The sequence below is a fragment of the Rhinopithecus roxellana genome, chromosome 6, assembly GCF_007565055.1.
Source record: "Rhinopithecus roxellana isolate Shanxi Qingling chromosome 6, ASM756505v1, whole genome shotgun sequence".
Taxonomy (NCBI): Eukaryota; Metazoa; Chordata; class Mammalia; order Primates; family Cercopithecidae; genus Rhinopithecus; species Rhinopithecus roxellana.
In genome coordinates, this window is record NC_044554.1 from 154658690 (window position 1) to 154679141 (window position 20452).

The 20452-nt window shown below is 38.2% G+C and overlaps 1 protein-coding gene across 4 annotated transcripts in view; it reads right to left on the reverse strand.

Annotated features, from left to right (window-relative positions):
- The window catches only part of BBS9 (Bardet-Biedl syndrome 9), a 617615-nt gene that overhangs the window by 587228 nt on the left and 9935 nt on the right, over nucleotides 1-20452 (reverse strand). For 3 of the 4 annotated variants that reach the window (XM_030932359.1, XM_030932358.1, XM_030932357.1), the window contains exons 2-4: nucleotides 13805-13927; nucleotides 7163-7313; nucleotides 4347-4411 (exon numbers count right to left, since the gene is read on the reverse strand). In XM_030932359.1, the coding sequence (XP_030788219.1) occupies nucleotides 4347-4411; nucleotides 7163-7313; nucleotides 13805-13916 (328 nt within the window). In that variant the 5' untranslated portion in view covers nucleotides 13917-13927. Of the gene's footprint in view, nucleotides 1-4346; nucleotides 4412-7162; nucleotides 7314-13804; nucleotides 13928-20175; nucleotides 20240-20452 lie in introns of all 4 variants that reach the window. The other variant, XM_030932356.1, reaches the window with a different exon arrangement.

The following is a 20452-nucleotide window of genomic DNA, read 5'->3' on the forward strand; positions in this document are numbered from 1 at the left end:
AGCTGTAGAGGACTAAGGAAGAGACTTTATTTAAAACGAACAGACTCTTTTTCTAGCTCATTCTTTGATCTATTTAATTTTAGTTGGTTTGGTTCATGGGGACCCTGGCTAAGAAGCATGCTCCAAACTCTAGGTATTATCCTTCTGATAGTCAAAATAGTAATCTCCCTAGTGTGCTATATTCTCTCAAAAGTTTTAAATGTTTGCATGCAGCCATCTCTAGAGTGCCACATGATCTCTCTTCAACTAGAAGGACAAGAGCTTAAAAAGATATGTGACCATGAGGGCACTGTAACCTATGAATGACATCCTGAGATCAGAAACCCAAAATTGATGTTAACTGAGAGTAGAATTAAGGCCCTAAGTTTTGGTCACACTCACCTATGTGAGAACCTGACTAAAAGAGGAAAATTTCAAAATAAAATTATGGAAGGCCATTGTTTTGGACTAAGCTCATGCACTAGGTCCCAACAGACAAGACCAAGACAAAATGAAGTCACTCATGCTAAATGTGACACAATCAAACTAATATCTCAAGGAAACACATAGCTCCTAGAACAGACCAGATTTTGTTTTTTTCCTATAAACAGGACATTCCAGCATAAGGAAGTACCCTCTACTCTAACCTTTACAAAAAAAAAAACCTGAATTCCTTGTTCTGACCTTACAAAACCCACTGTTCTGCTATTTCCCAGTGGGTTTTGAGATGAAATAAGAACATTTACGATGGTGATGGTGACATCAATGACTAGTTGTGGTCAATCTCTCAAAATTGAGAGGATGACCAAGAGGGGAAAATTGTTAAATCAAGTTTAGCCTAAAGCTGCCTCCTTACATATTTTAAGTTCAGCCGAAAGGTTTCTCTGTACATAGTGAACTATAACCTAAACGGAGGTATAAATAGACTGTAACCTACTCTTGTGCCAATCACTAAGTTTTCGCCAAAGGAGGCCAATTGTTCAAACCATGTTCAAATAAGGTAAACATCAAGTTGTAACCAAGCTGACTGTTTCTGTACCTCATTCTATTTTCTGTATATCACTTACCCTATTTCTGTCTGTCACTTTCCTTTTTCTGTCTATATATCATCTTCTACCATTTGGTTCCGGTGGAGTCTCTCTGAGCCTGCTACGGTTCAAGAGGCTGCCCAATTCACAAATCATTCTTTGCTCAATTAAACTGTTAAATTTCATTTGACTAAGGTTTTTCTTTCAACAACATCTACAACCAGATCAATCCCTCTGAATAAGAAAAGCACTTATATACATGCCTGCTAGCCAAAATGCAAGCAGGAACATTAGGAACTCATGTCAAGGAACATAGGTGTCAGCAGCCAATATTTAAACAAACTTGGCATGAAATGACATTAGGCTTTGTGTAAAAACTCCAAATGCATTGATACATCTTAAATTTCAGGTAATAGCACTTTAAAACTTAATAATGCAACTATGGAGAAAAAGACAATTTTCCTTAGATAACTACCTTGGAATAAAATAAGTATTTGGAAATCTAATATTTCTGACCATTTTCTCCCTAAAAAGGCATCAGTGACATAATATTAAAATTATTTACATAGGTTTTACCCTGGGATATATGGACTGAATATAGCATATGCGATTATGGTCTACATAAAATTATTATAAAGTTTCCATTAGAAAATACATGAATATTCAAACATTTATGCAACAGGCCTTACTTAAACAAGATCTGATTTAAACCAAAAAAATTCTCTGGAAAATCAAAGGTCACTTTGACAACAGTTTTCAGTGCAATTTTAGGTAACTGCTGAGCAATCTAAGGACGTTAAACGCAAAGCCATTACAGATTAAGTAAAGGTGTACTGCGCTAAATAACCAAGTTAGATTACATAAGCCTGTCAAAAGTAAAGAACCACATCTTTTTTGCCCTCCTCATGGAAACCATTAAAATTCTATAAATATGTCAGATGCTTAGTAAATGCTTCTTGAGAAGTACACATTTTTTTGGAAAATAATATTGAAAACAACATAATCAGTATGGCTTACACTCACACATCTGTAACCATTTATTCAGAAACTGAAGCCCATCAGAAAGAAATCTGAGATGGCATGTGATACTTTCTCTTCACCAGAGTATGATAAGATAGGCCAACTTCAGGTCAGCAAGACCCTGCTTTTTCTCTGTATTCAGCATACATTTGATGACACATAACCCACCAAAAAGAAGTTAGCAAAATAGCCTCTGACTATTAAGGGTTGTTAGGTATGTCCAGGAGACTGAACTTAGAAGGTCTCCTCTAGTTTGCCTCAAATCTTTTTTAGAAAACAAAAAATATTTGAGAAGGGAGCAGTTGAAGAAAAGGATGTCAAGTTCAGCTCACACGTTTGTCTGCTGACACTAGTGGTTTCACTTAAATTAGAAAATATTTGTGCTTCCCCTGTTACAGTAAAAGCTAGGTAAAAGTTCAGTCTGGAACTTCAAGAAACATATTCAAGAGAACAAAAGCATTAACTTCCCATGCTTCTCAGTTTAAGCCAAGCCAGGAAAAATATACAAATTGTCAGCCCACAAATATCAAAAGAGGCTGAAGAAATGAGAGACAGAAGGGAAGTGAGGTGGGGCAAAAGAGAATGTAGTTTGGACAATTCTTGGTGCCCAGAGAATACAAAGCTTTTAAATGAACACAAAGAATAAAAGATCAATAATATCACCATTCCCATAGCAAATAACTTTCTTTTTCAACACTTACTTGAAGGAGGATACCAATGTGCCATAAACAAATTGTCACCTACTATGCCAGTTTCTTTCAGTGGGTTTTTTTGATAAGTACACATTTTATCCCTTGTCTGTGCTCTAAGCCCCAGTGGAACTCCAGAGGTGTCTGTCTTTCTGGCCCATAGTTTGAGCAGGACCAGGGAAGGCCTAGTGTCTAATCGAATTTCTAGTTTCTAAGATATCCTCCTCTCTGCCCTGCTTAGCACCCCCCCATGGAGCCTTCAGAAGGAACTAATTTCCAAAGAAGTATTCTGGGTAACTATAACTGTAGGCAAGTTCTCCTCCGTTGCCTGTGTATCCCACTTAGAAAAATAACAGGCTTACGGTCAAAAACAGAGGAACAACTAGACCCATGCAATAAAGTAACGTACACCGTATGATAATACCTTCTCCATTTATTCTGGCAAACTAAATAAATGACCTGTCACTAGGAGGAGCAACATGAAACCATGTCCTTTACCATAAAATCAATGACAGCACACTTTATCAGGCCTCTGACATAAACAGAGTGGGAAATAAAATGATAGTGTAACAGAGAAGGGGACAAAAACAGCACATGGTGAAGAATAATAAAGAAAGTCACTGTCAGTTACCTCAGCACTACCCAGAAATTTGTTCATTCATTTATTCAACAAGTATTTACTGGATGTCTACCACACACCACACCAGGTTAGCAAGCCTGCCTTAGAAATCTAAAAGATCTTCACCCTGAAAAGAGATTGCCTAAGAATTTCCAATTCAGTGAGTAAATATGCATCATTACTCAAATTGAAAGCAAAATACAAAGAAAGCCCAAATCAAGAGAATAAGTCTGAGAAATCCAAATCCTAGAAGCTAACATTTACAGCAAGCTCCAAAGGAGAGGATCTCTGGTATAAGGAATAGCCTCACAGACACTTAGTTTTCTCATACCCATAAAAAAATGCCCCTAACACTGACATCCATTAAAATAACTCTCCACTTGAACTAAACTTACCTAATAACTGAAATAAAAATTTTTAAGTTATATCTTACATTTAATAAAGACCAAAATAAAATATAATGAAAACCAAACCACATACTATAATTTTAATAAAAACCAAACCACATACTATACTTGTACCCACAGAACCATGTCAGAGAATAAAACCTGATGAAGCCTAAGTGAAGACAACCAAAAACCAAGAAATTGGAACTGTAAAGAGAAAATACTTGAGGTTCACCAAAGAAAATGTACTTCAAACCACTATGACTTAGCATCTAATCAATTTCATTATTGTAGAACATTTCTTAAGACTCAAGTGTCCTAAGTACCCAGAATTGGCCTATATTAGTCACAGCCAATCCTGGAAACAATTCTGGAGAGGCAGGTGATTAAGAGGAATCCTCTGCTAGAAAGATACGTATACACAGAAACGGTAGACCATGAAAATGTAATAGTCTAAGTATCTGAAAGAATAAATGAAAAATGAGAAAATGCTAACCAAGACAAGAAAATATTCATCTAAATGTTTTGTGTTCTCTACCAAGTTGGCACTAGGGAATATCTATTCTTATATAACATTAAGCCCAATTTGTAATATAAATTCTACATTGGTAAAAATGTTTCTTACCTGAGACAGAGTAGACACAAAGTTTTCTAGAATGTAACACAGCCAAATGTAGCATTTCAGTACCTCTGAAAAACAGAGAAAGTTTTTAAAGTTTTCCAATATTAGTTTTAGATATAACCAAAAAGTTGTAAAATAATTTCAAAAACATCTCATAACCACAGCCACTGTGAGTAAACAAAACAATTCATTAGATAACATTCTAATATTTTTCAGATAACTGAAAAATAAATATAATGATAAACAACCAATCTGACAACCCCAGAGGCTCAAGTACTCTGCCTCAAGACACTGCCTTCAGATTGAAGCCAACAGAGCTTCCAAGAAAAAGTCAGATCTCAGGTCTCTCCCTAAGTGCTATTTCTTTCAATAAAGAAATCCAAGTTCTAGTCCTGGCTTTCTGACTAATTCACCTGTGACTTTGGGCAAGTCACTTAAATCTCCCTGAGCCTATTTCTCATGAAAAATAAGAGGTTCAGTGAAATGAAATAAAATAATGTGAAAGCATCCTGTAAAGGTTAAAACATCACAAAACACCAACCATTGTTAGAAGTAGCATATATATCACTTCCATCTCTGAAATTTTATTAAAAGTATTGAAAATATTTCCATTTGGACTAAATCTCAAATAGAAATAAACTACCAATATCACCACTACGATTCCCAGCCTATCTCAAGTGGTTTCCAGAAACCGTAGCATGGCACAGTCTAGAGATCCTAAATTCAGTTTTCAAGGATCAAGCCAGGGGTTGTTAATGAGTAAAGGGTGTAAATGGCTGTGATTAACTGGAGACTGAGACCAGACTAAAGGAGGTGGCTATTACTTGGTTCTGGGCTTGTGGCCAGAGCCCCACACTTTTCAAGAAAAGCCAGAAAGCAGGGGTTTTATGTGAAATCTCTTAGTTCTTAAATGTTGACAGCTCTTTTAAATTTAAAATACTAAGCAGGTAGCCAGGTGTAGTGGCTCATACCTGTAATCCCAGCACTTTGGGAGGCTGAAGGGGGTGGATCTCCTGAGGTCAGAAGTTCGAGACCAACCTGGCCAACATGGTGAAATCCCATCTCTACTAAAAATACAAAAATTAGCCAGGCATGGTGGCACGTGCCTGCAGTCCCAGCTACTTGGGAGGCTGAGGCAGGAGAATTGCTTGAATCTGGGAAGCGGAGATTGCAGTAAGCTGAGATCGTGCCATTGCACTCCAGTCTGGGTGATGAGAGTGAAACTCCATCTCGAAATACAATACAATACAGAGCAGGCTCACATGTACAAGCAGGCCTCCAGTGTGCAACCCCTATACAGACTGTGTTCTAAATTGCAAGGACTATAATCGAAGTCTGCAGACCTAGATGGGGGTTCTGACTCTGCACCTTACTGTATATATGATCATTTAAACTTTCAGAGTGTTAGTATCTTATTTAGAAATAAGAATCTTATTAGATAACATCTGTAAAACATTGTTACAATTAATATATACTCATAATTTGCTCTACTAGTAGAAAATGCAAATATACATGACTATCACATAATCAGTATCACCTTTGGAAATTTTGTATATGTGCCCTGGACATTCAAAACGAGTTTTCCATCATGCTCAGGAAAAGAGCATGATGTCACAGAAAGGCCTAGTATACTATCTACTTATTAACGTTAACTTCCTCCCCTTCCAATGCGATCACATAGATGAGGGCTAGACTTAAAGACTACTATACAGAAAGTTTATTGGTTGTGTTTCAGTTTTTTTAATGGTAAGGTAAAAACAGTTTTTAGAGGGAAGAATGCTTTTGTCTCCTTACTTTGTAAATCCATCACATCTAATATGTCCTAGGTACATGATGGGCACTTAATCATCATCTGCTTTTAAATGGAGTAGATATTTACCAACCACATCAGTCACAAAGCATAAAAGTCTCATCTCATATCCTGGCCTAAAGCATCTAAGCTACAGCTTCCCAACAGAATAAAACATATCACTAGAAGAGGGTGAGTGGTTGTTTGGTTTTCAAGCAGGAGTTAGGGCCCTGACTAAATGGCCCCTGGGGCCAATAAATTATGATAAACAAATGCAGAATGCCAAAATCCAGAGCTTAGGGCACTGCCCAGATTTAAAAAGCAAAAGGGAGCTCAAAAAGAGGAGGCAAACCAACTCTGGCTACTTGATAAGTGTTCATCATATTTTTCAACGATTAAGAAATACAAGCTTAATTATAAGACAGTTTGTGTATGAAACTAAGAGGATCAGCAATATAATCAGTAAATAAAAAGCAGACATATTACCCAAAGGTCAAACTAATAAATGTTTTTCTAAAATAAATTAGATTTAAGAATAAAGTACTTTGAAACAAAGCTCTTGTAGGGGGAAGACTTACTTTGTAGGTTGAACTGACTTCTTTCAAGAAACCATAGGGCCTCTCTACCCCAAATAAGTATTCATTTTAAAACCTCAACGCTATGAACCAAAAAGTAATGGTTATCTGCTATTTCATCTGATTATAAATGGACACTTACATAACTTTAAATAAGTAGATACTTCTTATTTATTTCTTTATTTGGTTATTTTCAAAAGCTTATCTCTTTGTCTTTAAGCTTCTGATAATGTCAGGCATCTTAAGTCTATTACTATTAAAAGACCCTAAATTATTATATCTTAAATGTATAGCTTTCACATAAAATGCATGCCATACATGAGAAACACCTAGGTGACAATATCCAGAAAATATATTTAATTCATGGATGGTCTTCTTTGAAAAATGCACAAAAGTGACCCAGCAAAGGATTGACATACTCCAAGTAAAATACCAGAATTAGTGGGCTTACTTACGAAACAAACTTTCCTACTTCCACTTGAAGTACTGGATCTCGTAGATCCACTTCTAGAAGCAAATCTTCAGCTTGAGCTCCATCTCCTGTTTTTGTAGGATGGGGGCTAAAGATCCTTAGGTATCCCATAAAGCTACCCACAATTATTTTATCTGTAGAGAGTTTTTAAATAAAAAAAAAAAAAAAAAAAAAAGAGGAAGAAACAAACATTAGCAAATCTCTTAAGAAATAAGCTTTCTAATGTGTAAAAGATAAATCTAAAAATTAAAAGAATTCAGTCTTGCTTTATATACAAAGGCCACTCTGTCAAAGAAGGTATAATTAAAGTGTACTTATTTTAATAACACACGAGCTTTCATAAATAGCTTTACATCCCTACACTCAAATGTACTAACATATTGCATTTTTTCCTAAACCTTTATTTGGTATCGAAGTCACAATTTAACTCAATCAAAGCAAGCCCCTTTATCAAAGGACTAGTACAATGTTGTAAACTGATTCCATCATAGAGGTCAACTCTATAACTGGTTATGGCTGTTGAAAACACTGTATTAAAAAGGATTGTGAGTCGTCACTAGATAGAGTGCCTTGATTAGCAATGCCTCATCTTAAGTACAAGAAGGGGAAATGATAGAATGGGTGTTATAAGTTAAATTGTATCCCCCCCAAAAAAAGATATGTTAAAGTCATAACCCGAGGTACCTCTGAATGTGACCTGATTTGGAAACAGAGTCTTTGCACATGTAATCAAGTTAAAATGAGGTCACAGTTAATTAGGTGTGTGATCGAACTCAATTAATGTCCTTTAAGAGGACAGAACAGAGACAAAGAGGGAATGCCATGCAAAGCTGGGTGCAGTGGCATGCCTCTTTAGTCCCAGCTACTTGGGAGGCTGAGGTGGAAGGACTGCTTGAGCCAAGGAGTTCAAAGCTGCAGTGAGCTATAATCGTGCCACTGTACTCTAGCCTGGGCGAAAGAACAAGACCTTGTCACTGGAAAAAAAAAAAAAAAAAAAATGCTGGGTGCAATGGCTCAGGCCTGTAATCCTAGCACTTTGGGAGGCCGAGGCAGGCGGATCACCTGAGGTCAGGAGTTCAAGACCAGTCTGGCCAACATGTTGAAATCCTGTCTCTACTAAAAATACAAAAATTATCTGGGTGTGGTGGTAAACCTGTAATCCCAGCTACCCAGGAGGCTAAGGCAGGAGAATCACTGGAATCCGGGAGGTGGAGGCTGCAGTGAGCCAATATGGTGCCACTGTACTCCAGCCTGGGTGACAGAGCGAGACTCCATCTCAAGAAAAAAAAAAAAAAAAATCCTCATAATAACCCTATGAGAGAGGTATAATCTTGGGAACTTCAATACTGGAGACTTACAAGGTCTCTAGAGTCATGCCCATTCCTGTCCCCACTAAAGGCTTGTTCAGTTCAACTCTGCCTGCATTTGGGAAAGCTATCTTACATTCATTTCAGTACCTTCTGTACTTAAATTTATCAGTTTCTTGCCACTTGTGGCCAAAAATAAAAGATAACTGATATAGAAATGAGCACTAAAAAATAAACTGCAGGCACGAAAACATGCAAGCATATTTGGAATTGGTTCTTCCTTTTTTTTTTTTTCCTTTGAGATAGGGTCTCACTCTGTTGCCCAGGCTTGAGTACTGTGATGCAATCACAGCCTGTTGCAGCCTCAACCTCCCAGGCTCAATTGATCCTCCCACCTCAGCCTCCTGAGTAGCTGGGAATACAGGCATGTGCCACCATGCCCAGCTAATTTTTGTATTTTTTGTAGGGATGTGGTTTCGACATGTTATCCGGGCTGGTCTCAAACTTCTGAACTCAAGCCATCTACCTGCCATGGCCTCCAAAGTATGGGAATTGGTTCTTGACCTGAAATGGGGTACAAAACAGTAAGATTCTTTGTGGGGACAAGAGTGACTTTATTTTAAATGCTAATCTGCCATGTGACTCCTGACCAAACTCGAGTCAAAGAACTCCTCCAAGATCTCTAGTTGATGTATTACTCTTTATGCAGAAACACCTATTCATTGTTAAGTTTTGCCTTTCCTCCAAAACAGCACTTGATATTGCTGTATATATCATAGGCTGTGACACTCATAGCCACCTACACATTCTTTCCAGAGCATGTATACTTTTATTCCCCAAGATACAAGCCCTAGGTCTGGGGGTTGTGGTGTGGAGAGCTACCTGTCTTGCAACTGCCCAGGACATTTCTGCCTATAAGTTCACCTAATAAATCACCATATACTGACAAACTGGATTTGTCTGCCTCAATCTTTGGTTCTCAGCTCCTTCAGTATTTGGGGGTCACTTTAAATAAATGCCCTTTCACAGAACACTCTCATTCATATTCTAGGTGGGGTTAAGTAGCACTGTACATTGTAACAGAACAATTAATCAAGTTATCATCTCTAGTCATCTGAGACTCTGTGCCCACTGCAGGTGAAACTCTAGTAGACCGGAAAGCTGCTGCCACAGGCCAACTGAACAAGGAGGAACACCAAACCACATGTAAGATAGCTTTATCGAAGGGCACTGGATAATTTAAAACAAAAGAATGATAGGTTTAAATCTCAAAATTGTCATCTAAGGGTAAAGAATAAACTCAGGGTCTTTGGTACTCTGCAGAAACATTTCTCACCACTTACGACTCAGATAGTGGGGCTTAACCACTGAGAAGCTAATTCAGAGACTGATTCTTTAAGTTTTAAATTACAGTAACAAATGACTTGACAAATCTCTTCAGCCTTCTTAAGTAAAAGTAAAGGCACTGATCAGGAAGAATGGAATTATACTGTTATAATGGAGTCCAGAAGGGTTGAAGAAGACTTAAACCTTTAAACCTTCCTAAAATATTCCCCACTAAGCTTCCCATGTATCCTGTCTGCCTTTTTACTCACTAAATAACCAAGACTCATGGATAGGTCAATAGAGCCCTATCTTCAGGGATAAGAGGAGGTCAGGATGGCCAAGTCCACAAGGTAACAAGCTAACCCACTGAAACAAAATGTATATGTATGATTATTAAAATACTTTGCAGGACTATTATAGTAACCAGATCTCAGATAAGTCTGACTCTCACAGATTTCAAGCTACAATTAAATATGGGATTCCCCAGGAATTAATGAACATGCAGGCATTAAATGAAAAGCCATTAGTCAGTCTCATTTGCTTTCTACTCCAATTCTAGTAATAAACTTTCCCTCTAGGCCACAGGTTGGCATATAATCTAAATTGTATTATTCAGATCCTCTCTCTCTCCCTCATTCTCACTATCTCTCTCAAGAGTCTGAATCTTGAGTTGAGAGAATTAGGAAAGTAAGTACCACTTTAAATGCATGGGGTGTTCAATTTCAATTGTACGATCAAGATTAACAAGGAATCTTTCTGTGTTTTACTCGGCTTCTTCTAAAGCAATTTCAGGATCCCTGCAACTCTTCTCTAACTGTCTGATTACCTACAAGAAAAGTAGAGGTCAACTGACATTACTGTTTCAACTTCCCAACTTGACCTGCAAATTTCTCTACATCTGTAAAGATTCTTACCTTCTTTCCTCTATCACTGTGGAAAAAAGTTTCCACATCTGTTCAAGATTAACCTTCCATCTGCACACCTGATCTCATCTCTGACTGTCCTCTCTGGGTCCCTGCTCCATCAATGAAACCCTCTATCCTACACTGAATTTTTCCCACTTCCCTCGACCCTTCATGGCCTCCAAATCATCCTCCTCCCTTCTTCCATTCACAGCTAAGTTTCTTTAAAGAGCCATAAATATTCTCCCCCCCTCCCACTCACTCCCCATTCATACACTGAAAACCTAGATTTCATTACCACTGTGCCTACGCATCCACTCTTGTCACAGACACTAATGAACCACTTGCTGCTAAAGAGCATGATAACTTTTAGGCCAGGCTCAGTGGCTCATGCCGATAATCCCAGCACTTTGGAAGGCCAAGGCAGGAGGATCACTTGAGCCCAGGAAGTTCAAGACCAGCCTGGGCAACACAAGTAGACACTGTCTCTACAAAAAAATAAAATAAATAAAAATTAGCCAGGCATGGTGGGGCACACCTGAGAGGTTGAGGCTGCAGTGAGCCATGATCATGCCAGTGCACTCCATCCTGGGCAGCAGAGCAAGACCTTGTCTCAATTTAAAAAAAAAAAAAAAAGAAAGAAAGAAAAGCCAGGTGTGGTGGCTTACGCCTGTAATCCCAGCAGTTTGGGAGGCCGAGGCAGATGGATCACCTGAGGTCAGGAATTCAAGATCAGACTGGACAGCATGGCAAAACCTTGTCTCTACCAAAAATACAAAAATTAGCTGGGCATGGTGGCAGGCACCTGTAATCCTAGCTACTTAGGAGGCTAAGGCAGGAGAACTGCTTGAACCGGGGAGGTGGAGGTTGCAGTGAGCCAAGATTGCACCACTGCACTCCAGCCTGGGCCACAGAGTGAGACTCTGTCTTATAAAAAAAAAAAAAAAAAAAAGAAGAAGAAGAAGAAGAAAAATTAAAAAAAAAAAAAAAAAAAAAACTTTTCAATCCTCATATCATTACACTTTGCTTCTCAGGTACCAGCCTAATTAGTTTTCCTGCCTCTCTGCCTGCTCTTTTCAGAATCTATTACTCTTCTCACACTTCCCCCGTTGATCCCCATATTCTCCAGGTTACAGTCCTATACTTCCTCCCTTCTTAATTTCAACTTCTCTCCCTGTGCATTTTCACCTGTTCTCAGATCTCCAAACATAAACACCATATTGTTCATCCCCAAATCTCTACCTCTATTCGGTATACTAGACGTTTCTATCTTAAACAGAGCATATCCAAAACTGCTCTTGTTAACTTTCCATTCTATAAGATCAACAAAAATAATTCTTGAACTTGAGAATGCCAGCATTCAGTTTTGGAGCTTATCAAAAATTAGGATACCTAAGTCACACCACCCCACCTACCCCTGGATAACACAATCTTATAGCATCTCATGTGTCTGGGATAGAAAATCTTCATACATCATAACCACCCCAGGATATTATGACACAGGTATCCAGGCTTTGGAACACAACGATCAGTGTTTTTGTCTATGTGGAACACACATATGTAATAATTTTTGTATAGCAAGCTTCAGAAAACAAAGGAAGCTGCTCACAGCTCACCACAAACTGTGAGGGAAGCAGTATCTCAGCATATTGGTAATCTACTGGTGGCACCCCAGTAAGGAGCTCCAATAGAAATGAATGAGTGAACAGTATGTTATTCAGATAATCAGTAAGTATAGTTTCCAACCAAGCTGAACTTTAGATAGTTTGGGCAAAAGTAGGTTTGAAATTGTTCTCTCTGGCAGGTATTTCTGTGGCATGACTCTTACATGGCCAAATAATTGGGGAATCACATGCTTTAACAAATAGTGGGGGCAGAGGCAGGGTTGAAGAACCTCCCAATACCCTCTGAATAGAAGGCCTTCCCATCTCCTATCAGTGGAAAATGAGGAACCAAACTTTCCTTCAAAACAACTTAGCAGGTGCTCAGTGCAGTTTAGTACTCCCACTCTTCTGCTTTACCAACACAGTTTTCTCCTTTCACATTTTCCTGCAGATTCCACTGTTTTAATTATAGGCAAGAAAAGCAATTTTTAAAAAATGTAAGGGGATAATATTTATATGCAGTAAACGAAAGAAGAGTTATAATAAGTTTTCTTTTTAAGAGGCTAATGACTATCTGGATTACCAAAAAAAAAGCCCATGACTATAAACCAAATACAAATTTCAAATAGCAATGATACAATAATACAGAATCAAACTGTTTTAAAGGTCACTTAAAAAGCATGAAGATGCATAAGAATAAGCTAGGATGTAGGTTTTAGTATTATAATATGATAATGAAAGCAATGATTTAACAATTGTCTTCTACCACCAAATAGAGCTAGTATAGTTTCATTATGGTATGAATGGTTTCCAGGTCCAATAAAAAATGTATTTTTCTTGTAAAGAATTTCTACAAAAGGAAATTTTCCAAAATTCAAAATATTTTACTAACTCTCCCCTACAAGACCAAATTTTGATACAAATGAAGTGATGCCATATAACTTGTACTAAATTCCAGCAAACAATATGACAGAATCAGTACAAACCAGAACATAAACAAAACAGAAAGACTATTGTTAACAGTCTGCTACCTATTACTTATAAAAAAAAACCTTCAAAATTAAGTACAATTCAGATAGTTCAATTAAGTTCTAAAAAGTACATATTTTGAAAAGCAAGTCATTTTTATTTGATCTTTTTTTTTTTTTTTTTGAGATGGAGTCTCGCTGTGTTACCCAGGCTGGAGTGCAATGGCACTATCTCAGCTCACTACAACCTCCGCCTTCTGGGTTTAAGTGATTCTCCTGCCTCAGCCTCCCAAGTAGCTGGGATTACAGATGCCTGCCACCAAGCCCAGCTAATTTTTGTATTTTTAGTAGAGACAGGGTTTCAACATGTTGGCCAGGCTGGTTTTAAACTCCTGACCTCGTGATCTGCCCACCTTGGCCTCCCAAAGTGCTGGGATTACAGGTGTGAGCCACCGTGCCCAGCCTTATTTGATCTCTTTAAAGCTTTGATCCAAGATGCATGGTTGTAAATTGCTTACCTTGTCCATTTCCACTATTGTCAACATTAGCCAGACACAAACAGCCTTGATCAAATTCTTCTTTATCTCCCAGAATAGTAGACCACCAGTCACGGGCTTTAAATAAAGACATTTTCTTTCACACTAAAAAGAAAACATTTATGATAATCGAATTCACACTATGAATTAATAATTATGTCTTAAGGCATAGCAAATTAAACTTGGACAGATCTGAGAAGACATTTCTATATTAACTTTTTAATATTTTGTACACATAAATGAAACCATAAATCCAAATGGCTGGAAGCATTAATCAGATATTTTGCAACACCATTAGTAAATTGGGCTGAGAATTATACATTTATGTTGTGCTAATTCTCTCTTCCGAAACATTTAGGAGAGAACTGCAGAAAATAACAAAAGAACATATTCTTTGGAGGATCAAGATTCAAATTCCATCAGCACTATTTAACACATAAGTCTTCAGTGAAATACCTAACTTCCTTTCAGTCTAGTCATTGGCAAGACTGCACTACAGTTGGCCCTCCGTACCTGTGAGAGATTGGTTCCAAGACCCCACAGATGAAAAATCCCCAGTTGCTCAAGTCCCTTATTATATATAATGACCTGGTACAGTCAGCCTTCCATATCCATAGGTTTCAACCTGCAGTTGGTTGAATCCATGGATGTGAAACCCGGGGATATGGAGAGCCAACTGCATCTCCTATTACAAAGAGTTGCTGAGACGAATGAGATCAAACCCATCAGTGACTAGCCCTGGAAATGGTATGTTACAGGTACTTAAAAAGCATTCACTTCCTCTTGCTATGCTAGTTACAGAAAGGCAAAACAGAAGAGGGAAATTCACACCAAAAATGAAGCAGGAAAATTGGGCTGCAGGACCATTTATACCAGTAACTATCTGTGTGTCCTCAGGCAACCCACATAACCTCTCCTTACTTGGATTTCTTATCTAGAATGACTATAGACCAGCCCTACCTACCACTGAGTTGCTGATATGGCAGATGTGAAAGCACTTGGACCTTTTGAATTACAACACAGATTCACATGCCCTGGGACTCTACAACGGTTCATTTATTTAACATAAATGAGGCTTTCCTTCATGTTACACTGATTTAAATGGCAGTTAGGAAATGCAGTCAATTCTCCTTATTCACAAAAGTTATGTTTTATAAGGCCGCCGTAAACAATGAATTAGCAGATACTGAGCCATTGCTCCGAGGAGAAACACAGGGTTAGATAGATTCCTACAAGCTTCTAGTAACAACATTTTCTTCAACCAATCAATACATAATGTAGTTTTTTGTGTGTTTCTATTTAAAGATACCTTATTTAATATGTATTGATGATTCATTACTATGGGAATCATGGCCACCAGCACTAGAACTCAGTCTGAACTAAGCTTATCTAATTGCACATACAGATGCTTTTCAATTTATAATGGGATTACATCTCAATAGAACCATCATAAATTGAAAATATTTTAAGTCAAAAATGCATGTAATATACCAGGGAAAAGATCAAAAATCAAAATTTGAAGTATGGTTTCTACTGAATGTGTATCACTCCCACAACATCCTAAAGTCGAAAAATCATAAGTCAAACCATTGTAAGTCAGGGACCATCTGTCTGTTCTCCACAAGATACATCACAGCCTTCTTGCATTTAGGAACATTAGGCAGCACTTCAGTATTACATTTGCAGGCCACTTTAAACAGCGAAAACACCACACCAGCCTCCAAAAACAACCTACCAAAATGTGGGGGAAAACATGACACTAAATACTGTAGACCATGAAAGGACACTTGCTTATAGTATGAGAACTGAAAGAAGAAAGCAGTTGTTTAACATCAGCTGGGAACATGAGCATCAGGTGATTCAATTCTTACTCTTTTGCACTTGACCACAAATGACCACAAAAGCATTGCGAGCACTGATTTGGGGGTTACAAATAAATTTTAGCAAGTAGGCAAATTCACGAATGATACAGAGTCTGCCAATAATGAGGATCAGCTCTACTTTTTTAAAATGTAGACCAATCTGCCTCGTAAAGTAAGCCTTCCACATGGGCTAATCATTGAAACCAAGGTCATTTGTTTTCATACAAAGTTGGCCAAGAACTTGGCTGTAAATAATGTGGTGGGAAAGTACAGACTCTGGAGGCAACCTGTGTGAGTTTGAATTCCTGCTCCACCACAAACTAACCATGCAACCAGTGGAAGGTTACTAAAAGTTAATGAACGTCTCTGTACTTCGGCTTTCTCACTTACAAAACAAAGGTAGAGTGGTGTCGTGATGATTAAATAAGAATGCAGTTTCCTACAGAACTGGAAAAAATATGTGCAGGTCATATATATGATAAGGAACTAATATCCAGGATACATAAAGAACTCCTACAACTCAACAACAACAACAAAAACAAACTAGGCCATTAAAACATAGGCAAAAGAACCTGAACAGACACTTCTCCAAAGAAGATACACAAATGAGCTGGGCGTGGTAGCTCACACTTGTAATCCCAGCACTTTGGGAGGCAGAGCCAGGAGGATCACTTGGGGTCAGAAGTTCTCGAGACCAGCCTGGCCAACATGGCAAAACCTCATCTCTACTAAAATACAAAAATTAGCCAGGCGTGGTGGTGGGCACCTGTAATCCCAGCTACTCAGGAGGCTGAGGCAAAAGAATTGCTTGAACCCAGGAGGCAGAGGTTGCAGTGATCCAAGGCCATGCCACTGTACTCCAGCCTGGGTTACAGAGTGAGACTCTGTCTCAAACAACAACAAAAAAGATATACAAATGGCCAGGAAGAATATGAAAAGATGCTCAAAATCAATAATCATCAGGGATATGCAAATCAAAACAATATCACCTCACATCCATTATCAAAAAAAAACAAAAATATATTCAACCTAAGAATGATGACTGCAAGTAGGAAAAAACACAAAACAACAAGTGTTGGCAAGGACATGGAGAAATTGGAATCTCTGTACACTGTTGGTGGGAATATAAAATGGTGCAGCTACTATGAAAAACAGTGGGTAGGTCCCACAAAAAATGAAACATAGGGTCAGGCGCAGTGGCTCATGCCTTTAATTTCAGCACTTCGGGAGGTCAAGCCAGGTGGATCATAAGGTCAGGAGATCGAGACCATCCTGGCTAACACAGTGATACCCTGTCTCTACTAAAAAATCCAAAAAGTGCCAGGCGTGGTGGCAGGCACCTGTACTCCCAGCTACTTGGGAGACTGAGGCAGGAGAAAGGCATGAACCTGGGAGGCAGAGTTTGCAGTGAGCCGAGATCGCACCACTGTACTACAGCCTGGGCGACAGAGCGAGACTCCGTCTCAAAAAAAAAAAAAAAAATTAAACATAGAAGTTTTGATCCAGCCATCCCACTTCTTGGTGGATATCCAAAAGAACTAAAGACAGAATCTCAGAGAGATATTTTTACACACAGATTTACTGTATCATAATTCATAATAACCAAGAGGTAGAAGCAACCTAAACATCCATCAATGGATAAATGGATAAAGAAAATGTGGTATACCCATACAATGGAATATTATGCAGCCTTAAAAAGGAAGGAAATTCTGACATATGCTATGTAGATGAACCTTGAGGACATTACGTTAAGTAAAATAAGCCAGTCACAAAAAGACAAATACCATATGATTCCACTTATGTGAGGTACCTAAAATAGTCACAGAAACATTAAGAATGGTGATTGTCAGGGGCTAGGAAGAAAGGAGAACTGTTAATAGGTATATAGTTTTGACTTTGCAAGATGAGGAGTTCTGGAGATTGGTTGTACAACAATGTCAATTTACTTACCATTACTGAACTATATAGTTAAAAAAGGTTAGATGTTCAATTTTATGTTACATGTATTTTACCACAATTAAAAATAAAAAATATACAGTTTTAGTTTTTTACAAAAAGGAATACAGTAGACCACTCAGTACAATAGCTGGCACATAATAAGCACTCAATAAGTGTTAGCTGTTGCTCTGGTTTTGATCCCTTTTTATGATTTTTTAAACTTACATTAAAGAAAAAAACTCAATGTTCTAGTTACACTATGGTACATCCACACCATATCAATATAACTTAAGAATTTAAAACATAACTGACACATGCAACTTGGATAGATTTCAAGAGCATTATGCTGAATGAAAAAAAAAATCCAAAAAGGTAAAATATTAAATAATTACATTTCCAATTCTCAAAATGACAAAATCATAGTAATGTAGAACAGACATGTGGTTGCTAGGCTTACAGGAGGGTGTAACTATAAGGAGCTAATAATAAAAGGTACTTTCTTTGGGATTAATTTCTTAGAACTATCTACAAAAAAAAAGTGCATCCAAATTTGATTTGGTAAAATCCAAATCAAATCTATAGTTTAACTTTAGTATTATATTAACGTCAATTTAATGGTGGGCTGGGCCCAGTGGCTAACATCTATAATTAGCCTAAGCAACATAGGGAGACCTTATCTCTACAAAAAATAAAAAAATTAGGTGGGCTTTGTGGTCCATGCTTATAGTCCCAACTACTCTCAGGAGTCTAAGGAGAGGATCAACTGAGCCCAGGAGTTTGAAGTTGCAGTGAGCTTTTTTGAGGGGTGGGAAACGGAGTCTTGCTCTGACACCTAGGCTGGAGTGTAGTGGCACAATCCCACTCACTGCAACCTCTGCCTCCCAAGTTCAGGCGATTCTCCTGCCTCAGCTTCCCAAGTAGCTGGGATTATAGACACCTGCCAACACGCTCAGCAAATTTTTGTATTTTAGTAGAGATGGGGTTTCCCCATGTTGACCAGGATGGTCTCCAACTCCTGATCTCAAGCCATCCACCCACCTCAGCCTCCCAAAGTGCTGGAATTATAGGTGTGAGCCATCGCGCCAGCCTGCAGTGAGCTTTGATCAAGGCACAGCACTCCAGCCTACAAAACAGAGATCCAGTCTCTACGACAAAAACAAATTTGATGGTTTTGATCACTGTACTGTTTTCATTGGGAAACCATTATTTTTACAACTTCTAAGTGAGTCTAAAATTCTTTCAAAATAACTAGTTTAAAAAAACAAATGCCAGGAGAAAAAAGAGCGAAAACTCCATCCAAAGTCCTCTCTTTATGCTAAGAAAGAAATTAGATAAACACTGGAAGTTGATGGAAGTGAACAAATAACAGGTAAACAAATTTATAATGAGTTTCAAAATATGTGGGAAACTTTCTGAAAAATATTTGCACCATTTGTTTTTACTAATGACATTATGTAACCATACAAATTGTCAGATTACTAAACTTCAAATCTGGGAGCAAGCATTCAAAAAACATAATAATCATCTGTATTATACTTTTACTGGACTTTTTGAGAGGAAAGTAACAGTATTCAATAAATCCCAGATAGTCTCACTATATATGTCAAATACCTAGGAGAATTGTAATATGCCATACCACTGGACTACAAGAATGAGGAAACATCATTCTCTTGCAGCTCAGAGCACAATATTACCCAAATTCACGCTTGAAATGCCAATGATTTCCTAGGAGGACTCACAGGACACAGCACAGTCATCTTCATGGCTATGAAAGATGGCTATGATAAAAGGATAAAAAGGATAATCACGAAAGGGAAAGGTGCATGATGAGAAATCTGGAGAAAACCGGACACAAGCCTAGAAGACAAAGGAGAGGTACAGAGGTTAAGAAGAAGAGGAATCCCACCGGGTGCAGTGGCTCACGCCTATAATCCCAGCATTTTGGGAGGCCGAACCAGGTGGATCACGAGGTCAGGAGATGGAGACCATCCTGGCTAACACGGTGAAACCCCGTCTCTACTAAAAATACAAAAAATTAGACGGACGGGGTGGCGGGCGCCTGCAGTCCCATTACTCGGGAGGCTGAAGCAGAAAAATGGCATGAACCCGAGAGGCGGAGCTTGCAGTGAGCCAAGATCGCACCACTGCACTCCAGCTGGGGCGACAGAACGAGACTCCGTCTCCAAAAACAAAGAAAAAAAAAGAAGAAGAAGAAGAATTAGAAGAGGAATCCACCAGAAGCTTAAAAGGGGCATTCACTGACATCAAAACAAAGCCAGAAGTGAGTCATCTGGAAGGAAGTGGAAAAAAAAAAAAAAAATGTATCCAGAATAAGGGAGTGACCTGCTGTATCAAGTGCTCCTGATACACACCATAAAGGATGAAGACTTGGAGGCATAAGCTCCATTTGAAGACATAGCTAAGGACAGAAATCAGTAGTAACCAACCAAAGAGTAAGTGATCCTCTGCTAACTCCTGCATCAGCCGGTTCAAAAGTCTCAGGGAGAAAAAATAAGAAAGGAAGAACTATACAACACTTGAGGGGGGTCTTACCTTTGCCTAACACAGGCAGAAAAGAAAACTTCATGGGTTTTCATCTTCTTGCCTAGAGAACACACTAAACCAAGTAAGGGAGAAAGAAGAGTTTTTTTCTGTCAATGATAATGATACATTTTTTAAAAGTCAAAATCCTTAGATAAGTGACCACAAGAGACAAAGCTGGAGTTTGAATATAAATACTGCATCAAGTGAAAGTAGCTATCCTATGAAAATGACCTTAAAAACCTGCTAGTCAATAAATTTTTTCAGCTTGCTAGAATAAATACAAAAA